The 24582-nt window shown below is 37.2% G+C and overlaps 1 protein-coding gene across 5 annotated transcripts in view; it reads right to left on the bottom strand.

Annotated features, from left to right (window-relative positions):
- The window catches only part of DPY19L1 (dpy-19 like C-mannosyltransferase 1), an 84436-nt gene that overhangs the window by 39099 nt on the left and 20755 nt on the right, over window positions 1–24582 (bottom strand). For all 5 annotated transcript variants that reach the window (XR_010381623.1, XR_010381621.1, XR_010381622.1 and 2 more), the window contains exons 7-10: window positions 14006–14063; window positions 6532–6623; window positions 2765–2864; window positions 638–715 (exon numbers count right to left, since the gene is read on the bottom strand). Coding sequence is in view for 2 of the 5 variants with exons in the window: in XM_064487449.1 (XP_064343519.1) it covers window positions 638–715; window positions 2765–2864; window positions 6532–6623; window positions 14006–14063 (328 nt within the window). In the remaining 3 variants the exon portion in view is untranslated. The remainder of the gene's footprint in view (window positions 1–637; window positions 716–2764; window positions 2865–6531; window positions 6624–14005; window positions 14064–24582) is intronic.

Genomic DNA, 24582 nt, shown 5'->3' with positions numbered 1-24582 from the left:
AATATTATTCTCCATGATATCTATCTAGGTGACTCCCTCTCCTCCTTCCAATCTTTGCTCCACTACACTCTTCTCAATGAGGCCTCCCCTGATCACTTCATTTGACACATCAATCTCCCATCCCTTGATGCCGGCCCTCCTGACCTCCCTGGGATACCATGGCTTGTCCTTTCCTATAGTCTTTACCACCACCTAACATACTATATAATTTACCCATTTACTATGTTTATTATTTATCCTCTGTCTTTTCTCCTTCCTCCACTCTACTAGATCCACATGTATGCTGGGATCTTTGCAGTTCTATTCACTGACACATTCTACATGCCTGGATAGTTGGTGGTCCACTTCATTTTAACAGAAGGCTCCTGGATAATACACCATTCCATGTTTCTTTTTCACTGATAATGTGTAAGTCAGGCACAAACTCAAATCAGATAATATGACCCAAATTAAAATTTTTTGGGTGGCCTATTTAAATCAAGGTCTGTTAATTATGTCACAGTTTTGAATAACACTTGTTTTAGCTATGGAATTATGTTACAACTAGTTCCAATCATGAAAAAAAATCAAATAATAATCAGGAGTTTGTTTTAACATCAAACTAACAGAGGAAAAAAACAAATTTAAAAACCATTACCATGTGCATATAAATAATCTTCCGTAATTTGCATATATCAATGTATCCCACAACATATACTGCAAATAATGATGCAATCTGAAATTTAAAAAGAAGTTATGTTAAAAATTAAGATTATATATTTAATGAATAGATTTTCAAAATTAAGAAAAAATTCTTTACTTTGTCTCAATTTTATATTTATATGGAAAGTGAGTTCTTTAGTTTCCCTCCTACCCACTAGTTTTTTACTAAATATGGTCAATATAACAAATATTGGTTGATTTTTCTCTTCTATACACAGCTCTCTCAATTAACCATGTAAATTATCTTTGTGGATTATCCAAAACAATACTCATTTTAATGCCAGAGTGACTCTACTGTCAACATGTACAATTACAAAGTGCCTTGATCAAAAAATATGAAAATTTAATTATAACATACATAATTGGGGAAGGTACATTAAACTAAAAAATAATTATGCAATGGATGTGTGTGTAAAAATACATGAACTTCTGCTTGTTAGTCACTCTTTATGAGCATCTCCATTAGTATTCTCTTTCATTTATACAAATATTCAAATATTAGTCATAATCAAATTTATCAAATTTCAAACTAGGAGTACTTTCACTACAAATGTACTTTTAATTTTTTTTTAGCAGTTTTGAAGAAAATCGTATATATATATTCATATTCCATGCTCCTCCTACTACACAACCATGGTTTAAACAAACTGCACAGCACCTGAACACTCTTAAATATATAACTTAAGTTCCATTCATCAAGTTTTTTATCCCCCCAAAATCTACAACAAATTTTCCCAATAGCAAGAAGAACAAGGTTTCGCTATACCCAGATTTACCCACGGGGAACACTGCATTGCTGAAAGGTGACTGATATGACACTGTAACTGTGGGGAAGGGTGCGTTGTTATTCAACCCCACAGAGATGCACACTACTGCCTCCCCGCACTCCATGCAATTCCCCCCAACAAAAAACAGAAACAGAAACAAAAGGCAGGCCACTTCCACTAACTGGAAGCAACAGGAACCCTTTCTTTCCACCCCAGAGGCTGAGCAATACACAGCAGTCCTACAGGATAGAATCTTAAGGAGTGACTCTCAGGGACATTTTAAACCAGAAACATTTGAAATGTCGCCAAACTAAAGAAGACAAAGGAGTCTTAAAAGACAAGATCAAAGAAAGAATTAAGTCCAAATAGAGCCTCTTTTCAAAAAAACGATAGAAGTACCTAACCTGGTATCTTGCTAGTGAGCAAGTAATGTGTTCTGAGCCTTATATACATAACCCATCTGATCCTATAACCACAACACAGTAGGTTCTTTTATTCTCTCTGTTTCACAAATGAGAATACTGAAACCAAGAAAAGTTAAGGAGTTTGTCCAACTCAAGAAGCTGGTTGGATGGAGTTAGGACTCAAATCTAGGTCTGATGTCATTTCTTGAGCAAGACATTTCAAAGAACATTAAAAAGCAACTCTTAAACTGCTGTATACAAATATGAACACGGCCAGTATAATAAAGAAGGAGAGGTAGTGGTGTCAGGAGAAACCAGCACACACGTTACTCCCTTTCTCAGTTAGCTGCCTTCACCTTGCTTTATAAACCTCAATCTGAAGAGAAAGAGAGATAAGAGCACGTAGAAAGAGGACAGATAAATTACAGACTGGTAGGGCAGTTAGATAAAACATAAATTGTTTAGCTATTTATCCTATGTTATCCTATGTGAATTTATCCTGTGTATAAGAATGTACAGCATTATTCACAAAAGAAGTACATTTTACTCAAGTCCACAATCTACTTAATAGCAATTATATATATATATATATATATTTATATATATAATATAGCACTAGTCTTCTTCTAAGCACCTAATATAGTGAATAAAAAAGATAAGTATTCTTATAAATTTGAGTTCAATAAATGCATTCTACTAGTAAGTAAATAACATCCATTGATAAATAAACTTTACATATTTCCCTATCCTGAAATTTCTTTTGAAGTATCAGCTAAAAAAACATTTTAGGACTTAGAATCATGCAGTATCTCCGTTCTATAACTTAGACAAATGAGTTCTCATAATCAAACACACTAAGCTTAATTCAGTTTAAAAATATAAGCACCTTACCTGAGTAAGAAGTACAAACTGAGCAAACTGCCAAGGAAGCATAAAAAACACATTGGAAATGCAGAGTGCAATCAAGCTTCCTCTGTAAAGTTTTGTAGCCCTTGAAAAGAGAAAATAAGTTTAACTACAAAATATTCTAGTGTGGCTCCAAACTGCTGCCAATTAGAGTCTCTACACATGATCTGGTTATAACATCAACCAGACATAAAATGACCCAGTGGATTAGAAGTGATAACTCCTGACACTCCATTGTAACATTTCTCCATGAAAAGTAAATACTCAACTGTGAAACAAAACAAGACAAAACAAAAAAAAACCTGCCAAGGAGAGAGGGGGCATCTGGGTCAGTGTATCCACTGGATTTTTCAAACTATATTTTGGTGAATTCATAATCAAACACAGTTAATGTGGCATTCAATAGATTCATTTGGAGAGACAGACAATGTCTATGAAAGAATCACAGAAGCAGCAGACTCTAAGTGCTAAGTATTCTGCAGACAAGTACGCAAGAATTCAGGATATGGGCTGAGCCGCTGAGGGAAGTTTTGTGGAGGATACCAGATAAAGAAGTGGGGCCTGTGCAGGTAGGAAGTATGAAAGAGAAGAGGAGGCCAAGGCAGGGGCCATTCTGGAGTCACATTTAGAAGCTTCACTTTGGTCCTAACTTGTAATGCAGGGGATTTTTAGGAGGGTGAGGTGACTATTTCTTATGCTAGTTTTAAGAAGTACTTTTCTCCTAAGTCAGTGAGCCAATGCAAAGCCCCCAACATGCCCAACATTTTCACATAGTGCACTGTGCACTTTAACATACAGAGATTACAGGGAGGTGTGCACTTTGGACATAGTAAAGAAGTCCTCCTTTGGATAAGCTGACCTGGGGCACTAAGCACCATAAAACACCTCTTTCCACTTCTCTAAATGTCCTTTCTCCAAAGGACATCCCTCTCTGCTATTCTAATCCAGCTCTTTCTATCATGCCCCTAAATCAAGTATTTTTAAAATCCAGATAACCTACTGAGTTACAAAACCAATTTATTAGATAAAACCCAGCAACTTGTAGTGGAGTGAAATAGAGTAGAAAAAAAAATGTGATTGCGTCTTATATAATAAGGTTTCTATTCCATGAAAGTTCTGTTTCAGTTGTTCATGTGCACACATGTACGTGTATACCGGGTCACAATGTAAAATGTATTTCTTATCTCTTGTAGATCACAGTCAAAAAGTTGGAAAGCCACTGTCTAAAATAAAGCATTTCACTACTGCTTTTGAATACTGAAAATGATTTTTATTTTATGAGTAACAAAAGACAAAGATCTCTGAGCAGAATTTAATAGTCATCAGGCAGCTGGGTGCAGAACGCACTAGGGGAGAGAGGAACAATGGAAAGCAGAGGAATTCCAACTGGTGATGGCATGATCCACACAGCACTGAAGCACGATAACGGGACTGCAAACATAAGAATATTGCCAGGAACAGCCGAGAACTAGAGAAGGCTGTGGTTGGTATTTTATTAGGTAATTTATACAAAACTGAATTTCTAAAAATACTTAAAATTCAAAATTGGACAAAACTAATTTGTTAGGACAAAATGTCTTTCTAATCGTATTTATAACTGATTTTTAGCACTAGGAAAGCCTCTTTTCCAGATGTATAACAGTATCCTCAGTACCAGCAACCCACAGCAACGCTGCTCGGCTTCTCGTCTTGCCCAAGGCATTCATCCCGTCACCCACCCCACGTCACGAGATGTCATCTACATTGGAAAGCGAGAGCTAAAGGAAATAGCTACTCTACCAAAGGAGACAAAATTCAGTAATAAGGATGAAATATCGGAAGACTTACATTACCAACAGAAATAAGGTTTCCATCCTTCTGAAGAAAGGCAGGAAGTCTGCCACAACTCCAGGAAAAGAGGATGTGGTTTTCCACAGCAAAAAGGACTGCAGTTGCCAGGAAAGCAGAAGGAAGATGTCAGGTAGAAACAAGGAGAATGAGAAAGATCTTAAAGGAAGGGAATTCCCCCAGCACTTTTCTATAAAGGTCAAAAAAAAAAGTAAAGTAAAGGCAGGAATGAGGAGATGGATGAGGCTGAAATGACAAGGATTAGGAGGCTAAAGAAAACATAAAGAAAGAGCTTACACAAAAGCACCCAATGAACAGGACAGAAGAACCTAACAGAAAGCAGCCCTGAGGCCAAGAAACAGCAAGGGGAGCAACTCCATGGTGGTCAGAATGGCAGCCCCCAAAGAGGCCGATGTCCTCATCCCTGGAAACTGTGCATGTGGCATGGTACGCGGCGGAAGGGAACTAAGGCTACCAATCAGCTGAGCTTCAGATGGGGAGAGTAGCCTGGATTACCTAGGTGGGTCCAATGTAATCACAGGGTCCTTCAAAGTCGGAGAGGAAGGCTGGAGTAAAAACTGACCAACGAGAACTCAATCCACCATTGCTAGCTTTGAAGACAGAAGGGGCCACAAGTCAAGGAATGCAGAAAGCCCTCCAGAAGCTAAAAAAGGCAAGGAAACGGATTTTCCCCTACTCTCTCTGGAAGGTGTGCAGCCCCACTGACACCCCAGTCTTAGGAGTAACCTACAGAACTGTATGCTGTAACACAATAAATCTCAGTTTGTGGTGATTCGTTATAGCAGCAGCAGGACACTAGAGAACCTTCACAGCACAGCCCTCAGGATGCACAAGAGGAAGCAGCACTCAGCAGGCAGAGCTGCACAACCCACAGCTGCTCAGATCAGAGCGGACCAGCAAGGGAATATGAGACAAAGCAGAAGCTTGCTGTCGCTGGGTTTCAGACAGCAGCAGAGGCAGAAGAAAAGCAGAAATTAGAGACTGATGGCCATTCCTCTAGCTGCACTATATTGGAGAAGAAAAGCCAAGATTGAGAATGTGGATGTTGAAACACAGCATGTGCAGTGGGGCATCAGCTGCTCGTACAACAAGATACTCTCTCCTGAAGTGTTCGAGAAGGAAACGTCTGTCACGGTGCCCTGGGACTTTTTCTATTCTATTTTTCTAGTTTTTCAAGGGCTTCGTTTTGTTTTATTTTCACTCTCTGAATCAAGGCAGCATCTATCTAAATTCATTATCTGTCAAAAGAAAGGGGAGGGAACTGCTCTCGGTCCAACTCTCTGTCTACTTGTGTGGAGCCTGAATCTCCGTTAGTTCTCTAACTGAAGGCCAGAGAAACCTGGGAGAGCCCAATTCAATCCTGAGTTTCCTGCAGGAATTCTCCTAGCATACCTTCACCTACTCAGGTGGTTGCTTTCCTTTTATCCCTACTATCCAGTTCTCAGGGATGCTAAACAAACATGGAAAGAAGAACTAAACGTATTCATGTATCTGACAACGCTTATTCTATAAACTGTTCTTTGCTCTGAAGGGCTATATCTCACAGGATACATGTTACTGACATCAGCCTTCCCCCTTGTTTATGTCGATTTTCAGGAGGCCACGGAAACAGAAAATGGCTTGGGGAAGCGGGGATGGCAGAAGAAGTGGAAGCACACCTGCTGCTCCTCGAGCAGCATCTATGCACCACTAAGGGAAGAGAAGGAGGCTAGAAAGCAGGTTAGGAAAACGTTTTTGGTAGTAAATGTTTTGAAGTTATACTCTTAAAATATCTTTGTGCATTCAACCTAGAGCAGCATCACCTTAATTATTATACTGTTTTTATAATGGAAGTTTAAAAAAATTCTAGCTTAAGTTATTCAATGCAAAACAAGCAACTAGTACTAAAGGTAAGTCAAAGTCACCTGAGAATATGAGTCACAAGCAACATCTGAAGTACGAGGAATGGATATGAGAAGCTTTCACGGAGAGGAGGTGTCCACATCACCCGGGTACACTGAAAAAGAAATCACAGTGTGTGGTATCTTTGCTGAATTTGTTGAATAAGACATACCAAGTGAAAGCTGCTGTTAAGTTTTTTTTTTTTTTTTCACAACTTAATAGTGTGCTGGAAAACAAGCTACTAACTTTTCTACCAACGGCAGCAAAACTGGGAGGAAGACACACATGGCATAAGATCTTGTGAAACAGTAACATCATGGATTGTCAACCACAAAGTACTCAAAAACTTCAACTGCGGCCCAAAAGGAAGCAGGGAAAGTACCAGCAAGAAAATGTTCTGCCAAAATTAAAAACATTACATTTGAATTGGTTGTGAAAATTAACTTTAGTTTGTCTTCTTTCACATGAATTTCAGCAAAACTATCCATCACCAACACTTTAAAACTCTCTGTGGTCATCACTGTTAGTATCTTTATTCACAATGCAGCTTAGAAGGAGCTCTCCATTTTTGTTTTTACTTCTTTGGCTATGCTATCGTGGGCTGCAAAATATTTTAAAGTGGCACAGGGGATCAAATAAAATAACAAAAGTCCTAAAATAGCCAAATATCAACCTTTCTGAAAAGCTTACTTTGGACTTCATTAAATACTGCAGTATCTCAGTTTTGGTACTCAATTTTTCTCCATATATTTTAAATCTATTAATAAATCTTTCAATTTAAAGAAAACTGCATTGTATTAAATGCAAACAATTTGATATTACTGCTACTTCGCTAGTCACATTAGGAGAAATCATTACATCTTTCAAGTTAAGCAGGGCTACTTTAAAGACCATATAGAATTACAAAGACCACAGTGGAAACAAGCCTGTCCTTTATTTTAGCTCTGCCTCAAACTATTAGATATTTCTACTACTGCTACAGAAAGTCTGAGCCAATTTAAAAATTTTTTTAACAAACTCACCATTCTCTATTATATATAAACTAACATAAATATATATTTATAAATGAACTGTACATACAAGAAAATATAAAAAGGTTGAAAAAGTCTTTAAAATGCCTATTTATTGTTACTGAAATGCAATGTTAAATATCTGTTAGTTTATTATATTAACTAGAGATTTCAGTAAGATTGATAGTAGAGATATACAACCAAAATTTATAAAGCTACCAATCTCTCTGCAAAAACCAACAAGAAAATATTTAGCTATATAATATACAATTTGAGAATTTTCTTCCTATAGACTCTTCACCCACATTCAGTTACCAAATTCTACCATGCTGTCATCTCTTAGGAATTCATTTCCCTTAATAATGGAAATCAATCAGTTCTCTAAAACTCAATTCCATCCTCTGCAAAGTAAGGATAAGAAGGCTCAATTGTAGATTGTAACAAAGAGCAAGGTCTTCTCCTTCTAAAACGTTAAGAGTGAATGAATTAAAATGTATGTGAAAATGCTTTTTATTGTTTCTCCAATAGCACAGGGTACTTTATTAGATTGGGTACAAACATAATTGCTGTTCCAGATGAACTCATAATATGCAGATAGTAAATAGATTTGCTTTAATCATGCCTTAAGTTTAAACAAATATTTTTTTTCTTTAACTGTAATTTTAAATGGAAAATAAGTCTGCAGTTCTCTTTATAAATTGACAGTTTAAAATACCAATGTACTTTAAAGGCATTATCTTGAAATGTAAGAATTAAAGGAGGAAATATACACATGTGAACTGCCTCAAAAATGGTTACACAAATGTATTCTGTACTCTGACAAAGAACAAGAAACTCTTTAACTGTGAAAATAAATTCAATAAAAATTGTATACTGTTTAAGCTGTCATCATCCACTATATAATTTTTACCACACATTTCACAGCAGTGAGTAATACTGCAACATAATACTGCCTAGATATTGATGACAACAGGCTTTTAATTTATTTTCTGCTTGGTAAAGGCTGAATTTTTTAATCATTTACTTGAGAATCAAAAATGGAGGAGTTCTGGCAATAAACAGACTCATTTTTCAACCTCACTTTCAAATAGTTTATTTATAAGAAATCTAGCATAATCTAATTGATGTCTTTCCACGATTCAAAAACAGGAGTAGAACTGACTGGTGAATTATCAGTTATAGTTAGTATTAGTTTCAAACAGATCATGTTTAGGTCTTGTTCTAAGAGTTTTAATTAGAGTTGACATTTGTAGGATCAATTGTAACTTGTTGGTATAATTTTTGGGTTTAAAACTAATTACCCCACCTCTGACTGCTGCACTGCTATATTAGCTATAATATTACTTTAAATACTACATTTACAAGGGATTCTAAAAAAAGATTTCTGACCACCATGTGTACGGCTACTCTTTTTTAGAGAATGATATAGGTTTGAGGATTCAGCTATTCAGATGTCAACCACAAAAAGGTCAGGTGAAACTGCCATGGTTTGAACATCTTCTATTTGACGTTACTAAGGGCAGTCTCACGGTTTAGGTAGACCCTTAGCTTGGGCTTTGTAAGGTTGATGGCAATGCACCTTGATAATAAGCTAGGTAGCTTTCTTGGTGTTTCTGTCTTTTTCTGTACCACGTACTGATATGCTGCCCAATTAACCGTCAGTTACATAGGTCAATTTGAATTTGTAATACAATTTTGGCTCACACAGGAATTAATGTTACAGTGATATATAATTGCTATTATTAAACTTTACTATCTTAATAAAGAATTTCTACCAGTTCTATGAAAAGGAACATTTATCTTTTTTGTCTCAACTTCTGTGAAATCAGTCAGCTTTGCTGGATAAGCAACAAATTATATCTTCATGACTCTATCCTTTTTTACAATGACTCAAACTTGACCATTCTTACATACTTAAAATAGAAAAAATATCTGACAATGTTATCAATATCAACTCTACTGCCTTTACCATGTGGTTATAAACTTCTCAAGGTTATCAACATAATCAGAATTCTGTCTACAATTTGAAAGTATTCATCCAGATATAAAGGCAGTATAAATACAAACTGAAAAAAAAATTCTGTGTTCTCAAAATGGCAACTTAACAGAGAAGCAAAAATAATTTAAGTATATTTTGAACTGTTTTACTTTTGATCTCTGTACCTCAATTGTAGAATATAACTTAAACAGAACATAAAGAAATCTTAAACCATACTTAGTACGTTTGTGATTGGTAATAATATTAGTGTACTAATTCTGAAACTATTTTGTGTGTATTACAGAATAAAGCGAATAAGTAAATACATTTAGATTGTGGGGAGGAGGGAGATATAAATATGGAGTGGGGGAAGGCAGAGTTTAGAATACTAGATTACTGAATTAGAATTATTGGAGGAATCATGTGAATTAATAATTTTTACTAAAAGGAACTAAAAGTGATTACATCCAAGCAGCAATAAGCATACCACATACCCTGCTTGTGGTCTCTAAAAACCATTTTCCACTAACAGGATCCAAGAGTCCTTGAAAATAGATGGTTATACATCTGGGGACAAGAAACTACTGGTGATCTTGAAACACCTTTTTGTGCAAGAAAGTAAGTATTCAAAGAACATGGAGGACACAACAAAAGGGCAAAGATAGTACCAAAAAAAGAACTATAAAATATTTTGGAATTAATCTAACAAAAAAATTGCAAGACATAAATATTGCTGGAAGAAATTAAAGATTGATATAAACAAAAGAATATCTACGTTTATGAATGGGAAGGTTAGTTAATTTAAAATGTCACTTCTCCCTTAATTGATGTAGCGATCCAAGGCAATCACAACTAAAGTCCCAGCAGGTTGTATATGTGTTTGAGGAAGGAGGAATCATGGAAAGCTGACTCTCAAACTTATACGGAAATGCAAAGAACCTGGAATAGTTAAAGCAATACTGGAGAACAGAGTTGGAGACGTTCACTACCAGATATCAACTTTATAAAGACACAATATTTAAGACAGTGTGATATTGGCTAAAAGATAAACAGTCAAATGGAACAGATTTGCGAGTCTAAAAATAAACCTATAGATATGCAGTTACTTGATTAATGACAAAAGCACCACTACAATTCAGTGGGGAAAAAATCGGTCTTTTCAACAAATGGTACTAAGTTAACTGGACATTCAGATTGGGGAGAAGAAGCAGTGGAGAACAGCCAGAAGGCAGGGAGAACTCACAATACCACACAGTGCTTAGCTTCCAGGAACTTGCTGAAGTTGAATCTAGCACTGGACTGAAACTAAAAAGCTGAAAATTAACCCCTTCCAAATCCAATTGCTGGTAAGAGAAAAGAGATCATGCCTTGTGCTGAGCATCTGGGAAACTGGAGATGGAGCCAAAGGGCAGAAATCTCCTTCATTCATTTGAAGCTAGACGTAAACTAAAACAAATTAAAACTGCAGCCCTTCCCAGCTTAGAAGACTCATGGTGGGAGCCAACTGCTTAGTCCTTACTCTACATGCCTGACATAGGAAGATATTCCCTCTCTGGAAAAAAAAAAAAGAAAAACAATTATCTAGCTCAGGCTTTATCATTCTTTTATACAAAAATTCTTACATAAAAGAGAAAGCAATGAGACATGCAAAATATATAAATATAACTCACAATCAAGAGATAGATTCTAGTTTTTCAATTTTAGATTTTTTTAGAGAATAATTCTAGTCAATAGAATTAAATCCACACATAACATAAATGCTGGAATTAGAAGACAAGTTTAAATAACCATAATAATTAGGTTTAAAACTGTAGAAAAAATGAATAGAATGGGTGAACAGATAGGAATTTTCAACAGAGAAATGGAAACTCTAGGAAAAAACTAAATTCAAAAACTGAAATTTATAATATCTAAAATGAAAAATTCACTGGACAAGCTTAACAGCAGATTGAATATAGTACCTGTGAACTCAGGGACATGGCAAAATAAAATATCCAAATAGAGGCAATGAGGAAAAAAAATGAAAAAAAGAGGAAGAGTGTCAAAAACCTATTGGACAACATCAAAAGTTGAACATACATGGAATTAGAATCCTCAAAGAAGAAGAGAATGGGGAAGACAAAATATTTGAAGAAAAGATATTTGCTAAATTTCCCAAAGCTGTTAAAAAATCAACCCACATAACAAAGATGTTCAGTGAACTTTAAGCATGATACATACAAAGAAGACCAAATCTACATTCATCACCATCAAACCAATAAAAATCAAATATAAAGTTTCAAACCACCACAGAAAAGACCCATTACATTCAGGGTAACAACAGTAATAAGAGTGATAGCTGACTTCTTATCAAACAATGGAAGCTGGAAGACAATAGAATAAACATTTAAAGTGCTGAAATATGGAACTATCAACCTAGAATTCTTATCTAGCAAAAATACACTAAAAAAAAAAGGCAAAATATGGACATTTTTAGACAAGCAAAAGCTAAGAGAATTTGTTGGCAGCAGATCTTCACCACAATGCTAAATAAAGTTCTTAAGACTGAAGAGGTATTACACCAGATGGAAACCCAGATCTGCAGGAAGAAACGAAGAATACCACTGAAACCCAAATTCAAATGTCCAGTTATTAAAGATGACTAGGAGTCAATTAGCACAGATTAGGAGATACAAGGGGAGGGAACTATGCAGGGCATAACACAAATAGCTTGTGCAAAGGCCCTGAGGAAGGAAAAAGAATGGTGCTTTCTGGGAATTGGAGGAAGGAACGAAAGTAAGACTGAAGCAAAGAAAAAGCCCTGGATAGTGAAGAGATCCAGAAGGAGCCAGGTCATGAATGACATTGCAGGATATTTTCCAACTACATTAGAAGCTAGTTCTCAAATCTACACCAACAGATTCAGTCCCAACTAAGACTAGCACACACTCTGTTTTTGGACTTTGGGAGTTAATGTAAATTTAATGTAAATTCACACATAGGCACACCACTCAACACTCTGAATAAATAATCTTGCCCTTAACACTACTTTTCAAGTTAATGTAAAAAATACTTAAATCATGTCACTCTTCTGCAGGTGAATCTCCATGGCCTTTCCATCTCCTCCAGATGAACTTTACAATGACTGACAGGACTACAGAATCAGCTCCTTCCACATCCCACCTCCCATTATTCACTGTCTGGCCTTATCCCTTCCATTCTCTGTTCCTCTCACAATGGGGCTTCTCCCCAGATAAACCAGTACTCCCTCACTTTAGGCAGAAGATTGTCCCACTTTCACATGATTATCCACAAGGACAGGGGTCTTTGTTTTTTATCAGCTGACACATCCCTAGTATCTACAAGTCCTGACATACAGTAGGCCCTCAGTAAGTTATTTTAATTGAGTTGAATAAATAGAAGGCCCAGAATAAATGGCCAAAACCTTACCAACACTAGAAAGGGAAGAGAGGAAGGGAGGGAGGGAGAAAGGGAGAAAAGAAAAGAAAAAGAAAAAAAGAAGAAAAAGAAAAAGAAAAAGAGAAAAGAAAAAGTCCCACAAATTGGCAAGAAAAAATTTCATCATAAAAAGCTGAACAAACCTATTTCACATATAATGAATTTTTAACAGTCAAAAATTGGAGAAAAATATTGTATTTAGTTTTTTTAATATATTCATCTAAATGCTTTTCAATCAGCATGCTAAAAATCCTGCAGCATCAATCCATGCTATATACATCTTATGATAAGAAAACATTTTAAAGGCAAAGCAAAATTGCTAGCTTTCATCTTAGCAATAATTCTCAACAGGGACAGAATCAACATTTAATAAAAAAGCTTGATATGTAAAAACTACATTTTTTTTTTTTTTTTTACAAAAAAGAAATCAAGGTGGGTGAAATTAAGTGACTTGCCCAGGTCACTCAGCCACTAAATGGCAGAGCCATGATTTGAACCCAGGTAGCCTGGGTCTGCAGTATATGCTTTTTACAATGCTGTTCTCTTTAGAAAGCCCTTGGATACATGCAAATTTATAGGTATAATAAAATATTCTGCAAAGGATACTTAAAAGTATATCAAAGTTTAAGATAAGTGAATTAAAACAGAAACATATGCTGTAGCTCCTACATCAAAAAGTTACCCCCACACAGGAAGTTAACAATATCCATGGCTGGCTTGTCTTTATTATAGTTAAAACATGAGCTTTCACAGTTTTAAATTATATATAGAATTAACACAGACCCACTATTTCTTCAAACCACTAAGAGATATGTCACATAAAAGATATAATGGTCAAGAGAAGTTCACTTAAGACAAATATGAATGTTTAAAATCTGAATCAAAATAAGAGCAAACATTTAAAGAATGCTACTATAGATTAAATTTAAAGAAATTAAAGGAGAAACCTATATTTCTATATGTAAAATCTCCTAAAATTTAAAAAAATATTTGACTAACTACCTAAAGAAGAAATTTGAATTTTTAGAAGGAAAATCCCCTAAAGACGGAAAATGCTTGTTGACTACCCACCTCTCCGTGATTGAAAAAGAAGCACAACACTGTAACCAGGCCTCCTAATCGGCTGCCGCTGGAAAACAGAATAAGAAAATGCAACTCAAATAACAGAACCAGGTCAATCCTAATAAACTCTGAGGTAACATAAAGTGATAATCTGCCAGGACTACAAGTTTTAGCCACACCAGAACTTATTTACAAAACAGCTTATTTCCTGTAATGTATTATTTGTCAGAACAAGTTTCAGTTTTTAAAAAACCATTTTCCATCTTTGAAATGTACAGGAAAACACACAAACTGACCAGGAATAAAAAATTCTTAATAGTCATGTTACCGTGCATCACATAACCTAATCTTTCTTGTTCTTTTTTCAAATTCTTTAGTACCACATATTTATTTGTGTCCCTCAGTATTTCTCAAAATATTTTTCCTGGCATATGATATATATACATTCAAAGAGGAGGTGGGAAGAACTACAGAAAACTGCTTTATGGTCATAAAGCTGGAAATCACCACACTATCTCCTGCTCTTGGAAATTCACAAAGCACGTTAGCACATCTAACATTTAATTAATTTGGAATTTCCCAAACCCCATCTCCAAGCTACTTTTCTATAGAATATGGTTGGCAAACACTAGTTTACAGATAAAATTTTATCTTTCATTTGTTTTCAGAAAATTTTGAAATACAACAAAAATATCAAAATATGGCAATCTGGCTTAAAACTCCAAAGAAATCAGAATGGTACAGTTTGGCAGTACTAACAATGAAACTTTCATTTGCTCAGGTAAGAGTGAAATATGTCCCCACTCTCCCTCCACCCTGGCCAGAAGCATGTGGGTAGGGGGGAAAGTAAGGCTGTTTTTAGGTTTGTCCCATCATTTCTTTCATCTCTACTCTTGAGGCCTTCTTACTCTCTTTAGCTCATGCCGCTTTCTCATTATTTTACCCAAATATCCTTCCTTCTTTCTATCCATCCAACAAATATGTGTAAAACACAGATAAGTAACAAAGAATCTGAAATACATATTTTAGGTCATTATTCTTCTGATGTATGAATGAGGAAAAACCCAGGAGGTAACATGAGATGGCAGAGATAATGCACGTAGTGAGCACATACATCCTCTGACCAACCCCAGAAGGAGACAGGAAGGGCCAGGATCCCAGTACAGGGGACCTGAGGCTCAAGAGGAGGGTGAAGTCTGCATGTTTAGTGGCAAGTAGTTTATGGAGCTGCCATTTTCCTGACAGAGTCGGGGCACAGGGCCACTTGCTGCTCAAGAGAAGAGGTGGCAGTGGTAAAGGTTTGAGAAATGGGGCATGTCTGAAGTAATACAGGCGTTTAAGGAGAGAGGTAAGGAAGGAAAACAGAAAGGCTGCAGGGCTGCCTTTAAGGGATCAACTGAAGTTCAGGACCACAAATTCATAGAGACACTAATGGTAGGACTGTGTGATTTTTCTCCACTGGTTATTAACCTGGACTGGCACGAATGAAATATAAAGAGGCAAAGAAACAGCATATTTGGCCAGACAGTAGTTGAAGTGATGGGTCACCGAAATAAGAAGGACAGATAAAGGAGCTGAGAAGCAGCACTGGCCAGGGAGCGGGTGTCAGGCTCTTCTCCTTAGAGGGGCGGCGTAGCCACCTCAAGAGACCAGCAAACAGGCCAACTCTAGCCCTCACTAAAAGCGATGAGATGTCAGAAAGGTTAAGAATGAGTTATGGGTTTAAATAAATAATTAAGATATTTAAATATTAGATATTATATAGATATTTATTTTAATTATCTGAATTTATTCTAACAAAAGTCCATATATTTAGAAAAGTGGTTTCCTCTTGGCCACCTCCCCGAATCCCATTCCCCTAAGAGAAACATTTGTGTGTGCCCATCCTTCCAAATCTTTCTCTATAACCATGCAAACATACATCTGTAATGTGACTGTACTATTAACATCCCTCTGAACTGTTTCTTTCTGATTAATCTATCATGAAGATGATTCTTAATCAGTGCCCAAGGCATTCTTTTTAACAGATGTCAAATACTGCAGTGTACAAACATACTGCAATTTGTTCAGCCCTTTCTGTGTTACTGGTCACCCAGCTGTTTTTCACTCCTTGCTATAATTTAAAAATGTTAAAACAACATCTTTGTACACATAAAAATGGATGCTTTTATTTCTAACAGATAGACCTAACTGTGAGACTGCCAAGTGAAAGAATGTGAGCTTTCCAGAAAAGGCATTGCAGTCTACGCCCCCAGCAGGGTGTGAGGGGTCCATTTCTCTATTAACACGGCACCCGATGTGCCCAGATCCTTTTATATTTTGTCCACTGGATGGGTGAAAAATTTTTTTCTCACTGTTATTTTGATTTGTATTTCCTGACTACTTGTACAAAGCACCATTTTAGTGTTTTGTTTTTGACAATGTTCATTTTTTTCTCTTCTGTGAATTGCCTGTTCACATTCTTGTCTTGTTTTTCTGCTGGGTTCTCTGTTTCCCTATTTAAAGATTAGGCATATCAATTTTTTACTGTCATATGGGTGGCAAAAATCTTTTGATATACTTTATGGTGTCTTCTGTCAGAAAAACATTTAAATTTATTTAGTTAATTTTATAGTAAAATGTCAATATTCTTTTTTCTTCTGCATGTCCTGTCCCATCTGTAAAGGTCTTCCTCACCTCAAAATTATATAGTGCTCTACAGTAATATAGGTTATGGCTCAGAACCTTCCATGATTATAGACAGTTGCTTACCTAAGCAGGGAGGTATATTTTGGTAAACTTTCATGTCCTGCATAGCCAGGAGGGGAGAATAAACTTTGTTTATCTATGAGGAAGGCTCTAAGTTACAATCACTAGGAAATGATGTGACTTGCAATAAATCTAAAATAGTGTCCCTGGCATTTACCTCCCTACCCTCTGATTCTTGGAGAATACCACATAGGTCATTTTATTTTGCTAAACAAAAAAAAGTAGTAATCAGAATATTTAAAAATTGATTTTTTTTTTTCCCATTACAGTTGATCAGTTGATATTTCAGCATTCCCTAGTGGTTAAAAAAAAAAATTTCTTCTGCAATATTACCACCAATTGTCAGAAGATACGAACGTTCCTATTATGCAAATTTCAAAACATTCTAAGCTGGCTAAACATTTACCACATTTACTCATACGTCCCATTCACCTTTTGAGCCTTGATTTCCTAAGATACAAAACAAGGGGTTAAGAATATAAAAGATCTTAAAAATACTTCCCAGTTCTAATGTTTAATAATTTTATAATTCTCTTCTTTCCCAAATCCTTAAGTGAAGTGGATTCAAACCAATCATCACATCTTGGTAGGCTTCATTCATCATCGAGGTTTTCATCTCTATTTACCAAAGAATGATGAAACATGCAAAGCTCAAAGAGAACACAAAAGTAATTATAGCTAATTCAAAATGATCTTAAATTACCCATGGAATGAGTTTTCTTATTGTGTAAATGCTTAAGAAAATTAATATGAATAATTTGGAAATAAATCAATTAAGAGAATTCCCAGTCTTGAGTTTGAGATGTAAGCTTCAGCACCTGCTAGCTGTATGAAGAAATGCCCACCAGGCCTGGCTGAGAGCTGAGCATCCTCCCCTAAACTTTGGAGTGGGAATACTCTGGAGCATTAAGGGAAGAGAAAGTAAAGGTGAGAAAGCATGAGGATCAGGAAGGCTGAGAAAGTTCTCAGTTGGGTCCTTTCAGGCTGTTACAAGCAAATAATTAATGCCTAGAATTTAACTCTTTGTCTGTCAGGGCCAAGACAAAGAATATTTTATTTACTACATTGTGAACTTTCCAATTCATTCCTGCAGCTGTTGAGACACCTAACACAGAGCCTTGCCCAGGGCAGAGATTCAAAGGGTATCTGAAGATAGGTGGAAACATTAAAACTACTCAGGCAAACAGACAACACCTCACATCATTGCTACTCAGACCTCCAATCCACTGTGAACAACTTCCTTCCCTGGCACTGTCTGCCTCTACCTAGATGCTTCCTTCTCCTCCTGCCTTGGAACCTCACCCTGCTCTGAGAGTCACCCTGTCCTGCCCAAGTATGGCTTCAGGCCCAGAGCTGAGGCCCACAGCCTCCTCTATTATCACTTTCAGGCTGCTCCCCAACTCTTCCTTAAACCCTGCTCATCTGACTTCATTTCTCTCACTTGCCCTCCTCAGAGCTGTCATCTTCCAACACTCCAGCTCATTCCCCACTACTCACAGCTTTCTTCCGCCCCACATGCACACCTACCTTCTTAATTCTCTGTTGAGCACCTCTGGAGAAAATTACACCAACGTGCAAACCTGCACTGTCCTAAAATTACCAAAACAAAAAACACCTGTCTATCACAAAGCCTCATGAACTCTGCCTCCCAAACATCTCGGAGCTTGTCCGCTTCTCTCCATCCCAGCCCCACTACACTAGCTCAGGCCACCGTCCTCTTCCACACGGACAACTGCAACACCTTCCTGAGCAGCTTCACCACATCTAGGCTGGCTCGTCCTACAGTGCATTCTCTACAGTAAGCCATCATTAAAAGTGAATTAATCCAATCACACTAACTCTATCCACTCAGTCCTTCACTGGCTTCCACTGTCCTCAGGAGCAAATTCAAACACCTAAACATGTCTCAAATGGCCCCCGCATACACTTCCAGACCCCTTTCACTATTCTTCCTCCTACACCAAAACCTGTGCTCCAGATACACTGTCCTTGTCACAGTTCTTCAAACTCAATCACACCAACGAAAGTCTGCAAAATGGCCTGGTGTGGAACAGGATTGACAGCAGAGGTAAGGCAGTCCTAGGGAGAGAAAATGCTGGGGTGTCCCAGGAACACAGAATGCTAGGGTGCAAACAAAGAAGTACGAGAACGCCAGAGATATCCTGAAGAAAGAAACCAAGAGGATTTTATGACTACTCAGATTTCTGCGGTAACTAAAGGGAAAAGCCATGGACAGCTTCTCAAGGTCAGACCTGGGCAACAAACGGTGAGGTTAAGTGTAATTTGCTGAGACAGTGACATAAAAAGGGGCATATTTTGTAGAAAAGACACCAATATTTTCAACCAATAACTTTCATCAATTAATGCATGCTGAAGAGAAATACCTTTTAAATATTCATACACAACTGTTAGACCAAATGATTAAAGATGTACTAGCAAGCCAAGTTAATAGAACATTCAAAAAAAAAAACAAAAAAACCCCAAAACAACATGGAGCTGGAAAAGTCTGAGCCAGCACAATTCACAGCCTGCTTAAGACACATTTTTAACCAAAAATCCAGCCTGCATAAACAGTAAGTGCTTGATTTTTTTTAATGAAGAGTCAAAAAATGTCAAAACAATGGAAGCAAAATTAGCATAAAGAATTAGAAATTCAACAACTTCTTAAAGGTGGGGGTTGGAGGAGGAGAAAGAAATTGATATAAAAAGTTAGTCTATTCTGCCACAGAGCCTATGAGTCACTTCATAGGTGATTTGGGTTGGACCATGAGAAGACAGGGTAGGAAAACTGGTTATATTAACTATGACTATTCACTTCAGGATAGAAAGGGGGGCATTAAGCAAAATTAAAAGGGAGGTGTGACATACAGGTTTGACGACTAATCTTTTAGGCCCTTAAGGCTTCTGGAACCTATCTAGAAATAAAGTAGCTAAAAAAATTCTGGTATCAAAGAAGCCACAGTGAACTTCGAATGACCAAAGAAGATAACAGAGAAGAACAGAAAATCAGAAGATGATTTTCTTTGTACTCTGTGACTGGTTGGCGCCTCACGTGGGAGAAAAGGCACTTTGTGATGAGTAGCTGTATCTACCAAAGAATAACAGGCTTTTCTCACAACAGCTGAGAAGCAAGGGAGAACTGAGTGGAGAGAGAGAGAGAAAGGTAAATATTCAAAAGAAGAGGAAGAGTCAGGGACAGATCAGAGATACTGAGCAGCACATGTTAAATGTAGAGAAGTTCATAGAGAAGATCGTTAAAAAAGATTCTCAAAAAGCCACCTTCATGCAATAGAGGGAATGGAAAAGAGGGACAGGGAATACTGGCTCCTGCCTCAGGGAGTGCAGCCCAGCCCTCACACCTCCATGTCCGCAGGAGGTAGGGGGCAGGAAAGTGCCACTGGTACCTAGTGTCAAATGTGCACTGAGTGATTAAGAATCCAATGTACCCACGCGACTGTCCGTCTGCAGAGGCTGCTGAAGCTCGTAAACGAAGGGACTACAAGATGATCACAATCCCATCGTTTTATAATAAAACCCACTAGTCAATAAGCCCCATCCACCTTACAGCCTTCTAACTGGCTTTCACAAGCTACCTTGCTCTTAAATACAGATGTCAAGCTAAGGATCACCAGGCTGTGAGGAAGCTTTCAATGCGAAAACAGAAACAAGTACAAATTCAAGGGGAACGTGGAGGTAACAGAGACAAAGAAAGAAGCAGAAGAAAACTTCAACCTCAGAATTCTTTAGGAGAATTAGAAATCGCATAGAAAGTACAATAAAACACAACAGATTATATAAGGGAGGGGGAAAAACTAGAAAACTAGATTTCAGCCCAAGAGTTCCTTATTCCAAACAGTAGTATTTTGAGAAAAAGACAACAGAGACAAGAAAGTCACCAAAGGAATAATACTAGAAAGTTTTCCCCAGAACAGAATGTAGGTGTCCAGATGAATAGAGCCCACAGTGCCCAAAGAAAAGAATGAAACATCTACCACATCATGACCTTTATTTGAGGCATGCAAAAGGAGAACCTCAAAGTTGCCAGAGGGGGAAAATGAGCCACATACAAAAGGAACTGATGGCAGAACAACACCCGACTTTTGAAAAGCTATACTGAATCTTAGAAGTCAGTGGGACAAAATCTGAGGAAAAATAAAATACTAAAACCAGCCAAACCAGAAACCAGGTGTAAAATTAAAGTTCTAACAGGCAAGCCTAGAGAACGGGCAGTCTAGGGTGGAACCAGAGGACAGAGGGCTCGGGGAGGGAGGGAGGCCCCAGGGCATGAGGGTGGGAGAAGGGAAATGATGAGTTTTATACATTTGGCAAAATATAAAGCAAGTGTTTTGCCATTCAGTTGTGGTTTAAAATTAGTGAGTACATAGAACACTAAGGAAAACAAAATAATAGGAATTATTAACTATAGGAAAAAAATTATTACCACATAAACAATCATTTACCCCACTTGACTCAGCAGTGAGCAACATTCAAATGGTCATAATAACATAAATATGGACAACTGGTTTCCATGTTAATATCACTGAGATTTCAAAGATCTGAAAGTGATTTCTCTGGACAAAGGGGTAGATGGGTGGTGGAGACAGATGGGGCAAGAGATGGCTGCTGTATTTCATCACAAAAACCCAGTAATGCCAAGGTCATATACAGACACACAAAACAACGACAATTAATTTTAAAAACATCTAATAAGTTTCATACCCAGTTATAGAACATAATAAAAAAGAAAGTTCAATAAACTTATTTGGGGACCTGTTGATATTTGTCAGACCAAGAGCTATGAGTAAAAAAATCATAGAAGTCTTCCAGATAACATTAAAACAGATGTTCTCACTCATCACCAAAGGAAATAAAACAGAGCATTTTATTAATTTTGGCTTGAAAGCTACTAGAACAAAAACTTCAAAAAACAGACTGAAACATCACAAACCATCAGACTATGGGACACAATTCTCCCTGGAGGAGGGTGAAACAGGGAGAGACGTGCAACCACAGAAATACACATTCAAGGAGAAAGAAATAACTACACATAGTGTGCTACCTTCCATTCCACTTTGTAATGTGCCAACAAATTGATTCCAAGAAAAATTAATGGATCACAAGATCACATGTATGAGAACTAAATATGGACCAAAACAGGATCCTGATAAATGGCAATATTAGAAAGAGTAAACTTCTACATGTTAAACTAAAATAAACAATGTCTACAGTTTTTCAAAACTAAACAATATAGCTCATTTAAGGGTATATACATTGGTGGTAAAGTTATAAAGAAAAACAAAGGAAAAATTAGCCCCAAAGTAAGGATGCCATTTCCTCTACGGCTTGGGAGAAGGGAAGGAAATACATTAAAGAGGAATTTTAAGTGAATGAAAGGTTCCACTAATGACAAGAATCTTAATCTTAGTGATGGGTACATAGGTATTTACTTTACTACTGTTTAAAAATATATGTAAAGATTTTTATACAGTTCCATAGTTTGGACATATTTCATACATAAAAAAGTTTTCTAAGAGAGGACAGTGGATGATTTAGTAGATAGTGTACTCAAATCACAGAGATGCCCTTACTCAACAACATAAAATGGCCTAGTGAGACAGAATTCCAAATTCCAGAATAACACTAAAATCAAACTACAAAGAATAAAAGTGTTAATGTTACTTGCTTGATTTCTGCCCTTGGGATCCAACATGAAAAGTTTTTGGCATTTATCCATAAAAGAATTTTATTTTCCAGGAATATATGAATCTCCCCCCAAAAGAAGCAATAGGGACTTTCCTAACTGCCTGCTAACTACTACTACTGTCTTGTGGTCCCTCCTCCCTACAGAACAGAGACTTACACACAGGGGTCTGGAGAAACTGGTCTCCAGAAACTGTTAGTCTGTGGCTGTTAGGCCAGAAACTGTTAGAGTATCTTGTGAAATAAACAACTGTAACTATTAATGAACAACATAGCTTTTAGAAAATAATTAACAGTTGGTATTTAAAAATATATATTAAAATACTGAGAATTCCAGACAAAAAGGTACATTATGAATAGGTTGTATTTGCAAAAACATCTTACTTCATCTTCTCAAGTGAGAGCTTGGCAGCCCAGTCACATTTCACCATTTGGCAATGTTTTCTATTTTCCCTTCTACTTCCGTTTCAGGTGAAATGAAATGGCTTATATGACTTAAGAAAACTTACATTCATATTATTTAAAAACAAATATATTTCTGGAGTTTAAAATGTCATACTCAATCTGCCTGTAAACTTCTAATCTGCTAGACAAATCTCAACTTTTATTTCTCAATATATAACAAAATTTACAAAAAAGTTCTAAACTCAGTTGAAGATATCCTCCTCTTTATTCTTACCCTACATGTTAAGAAGTCTAAAGTTTATCCGACTTTAAGAAATTAGAAGGGTGACTAACCTAACCATCAAGGAGAAAACATTAAGAACTACCTCGTAATCTGAGACTTTTAAAAATGTTCATATCAAGAACACTTAAACATGAAATGAAAAAAAAAACTGACAGAAAAAATGATGGAAGACTTGATTCAACATACGATAAAGCAAGGTCACTACCAGAGTACAATGTACACGCCTGCCCCCGGGGTGTAGGACAGCAGTCAAGGCTTCCCAGAATGCAAGTGACTGCAGGATGCACAAGAACGGATGCTCATCTGCGGATGGGCGGGGCTAGGAAGAACCTATAGTTTAGGATGTGTCTGGACAGGACTAAAGAGATCATTCAGGGAAATGAAAATGTGTGACCCTCCTGCAGGCTCTATATCCAAGCACAGCTCCAAAGAGGCCACCAGGTACAAGAGTCAGACAACAACGAAGGGGCCGCTGGGGCACAAGGCAGTAAAGTACGTGGAGCTGAAGCAGGATGCAGCCCCACGGCCGGGAGAAGAACCAGAGGCAGCTATTTGGAAAGACCCAAATCCTCTTAAGGTGAAATTACTCTGTCCTGCTACTCTAAGCAGAGAGCTGTCTGCGGATTTTTTTAATCCTATAATAAGAAATGAGACTTTACCACTCAGCACATGCACATGTATACACATATATACAATAAGCAACAAAGAGAAGTTTCTCTAAGTAACAGCTACATTATAAAGTGCGGTATCCTTTATTATTTACATTTGTAATTTTTTCTTTTTCATGTAAAAAAAATTGCTGGGCCCAACTCACTAAGTTGATTTTAAAACCCACGACTAGGTTAGGCCCAGCAGTTTGACAGACTCAGTGCTGAGGGAGTCACTGGCTGACTTCGGGGACAGGTAGAGAAGTCAAGGGTTGCACGAGACCATATCTCAGCCTGAATCCTATCCCTCTATTGGTCAAATTTCTGATTTTCTTCACTTGCTATGGAAGAGGTTTCAAACCAGCCTGGCATTAAGGTCATCCATCAACCAGCCCAATTCACTTTTCCAATTTTAATCTTCCATAATACCTGATCAATAATCTGCATCCCAGTAAAACTATTCTGCTTGCCACCCTCTTTCCACATCCCAGATTTTCCACCTTTATCTCTCCCTGGGACTCCCTCCCCCCCCCCCCCCAACCTATCCAAAATGCTCTGATCCTCCAAAGCAGAGTTAAATCAACTGCTCCACACAGAACAAAGTTCCCCTGCCTCCAGAATTGTAAGCACTTCAGTCCTTGCTGTCTATCTTCCACTGACATACGCCCACAAGCGCTGCCATCACTCACCTCACCCCCCACCATGCTCTCAGAACCTAAACACACAGTCTCAAAGAGAGACTGCTTGGTATGCACCTCATGTGCTGACGGAACAAATGAACACTCAGCTCCCACAGAGGGAGA

This window comes from Camelus dromedarius, chromosome 7, assembly GCF_036321535.1.
Source record: "Camelus dromedarius isolate mCamDro1 chromosome 7, mCamDro1.pat, whole genome shotgun sequence".
Classification (NCBI taxonomy): Eukaryota; Metazoa; Chordata; class Mammalia; order Artiodactyla; family Camelidae; genus Camelus; species Camelus dromedarius.
The sequence above is the reverse complement of the archived record's forward strand: the minus strand, read 5'-3'. Positions and strand labels throughout refer to the sequence as shown.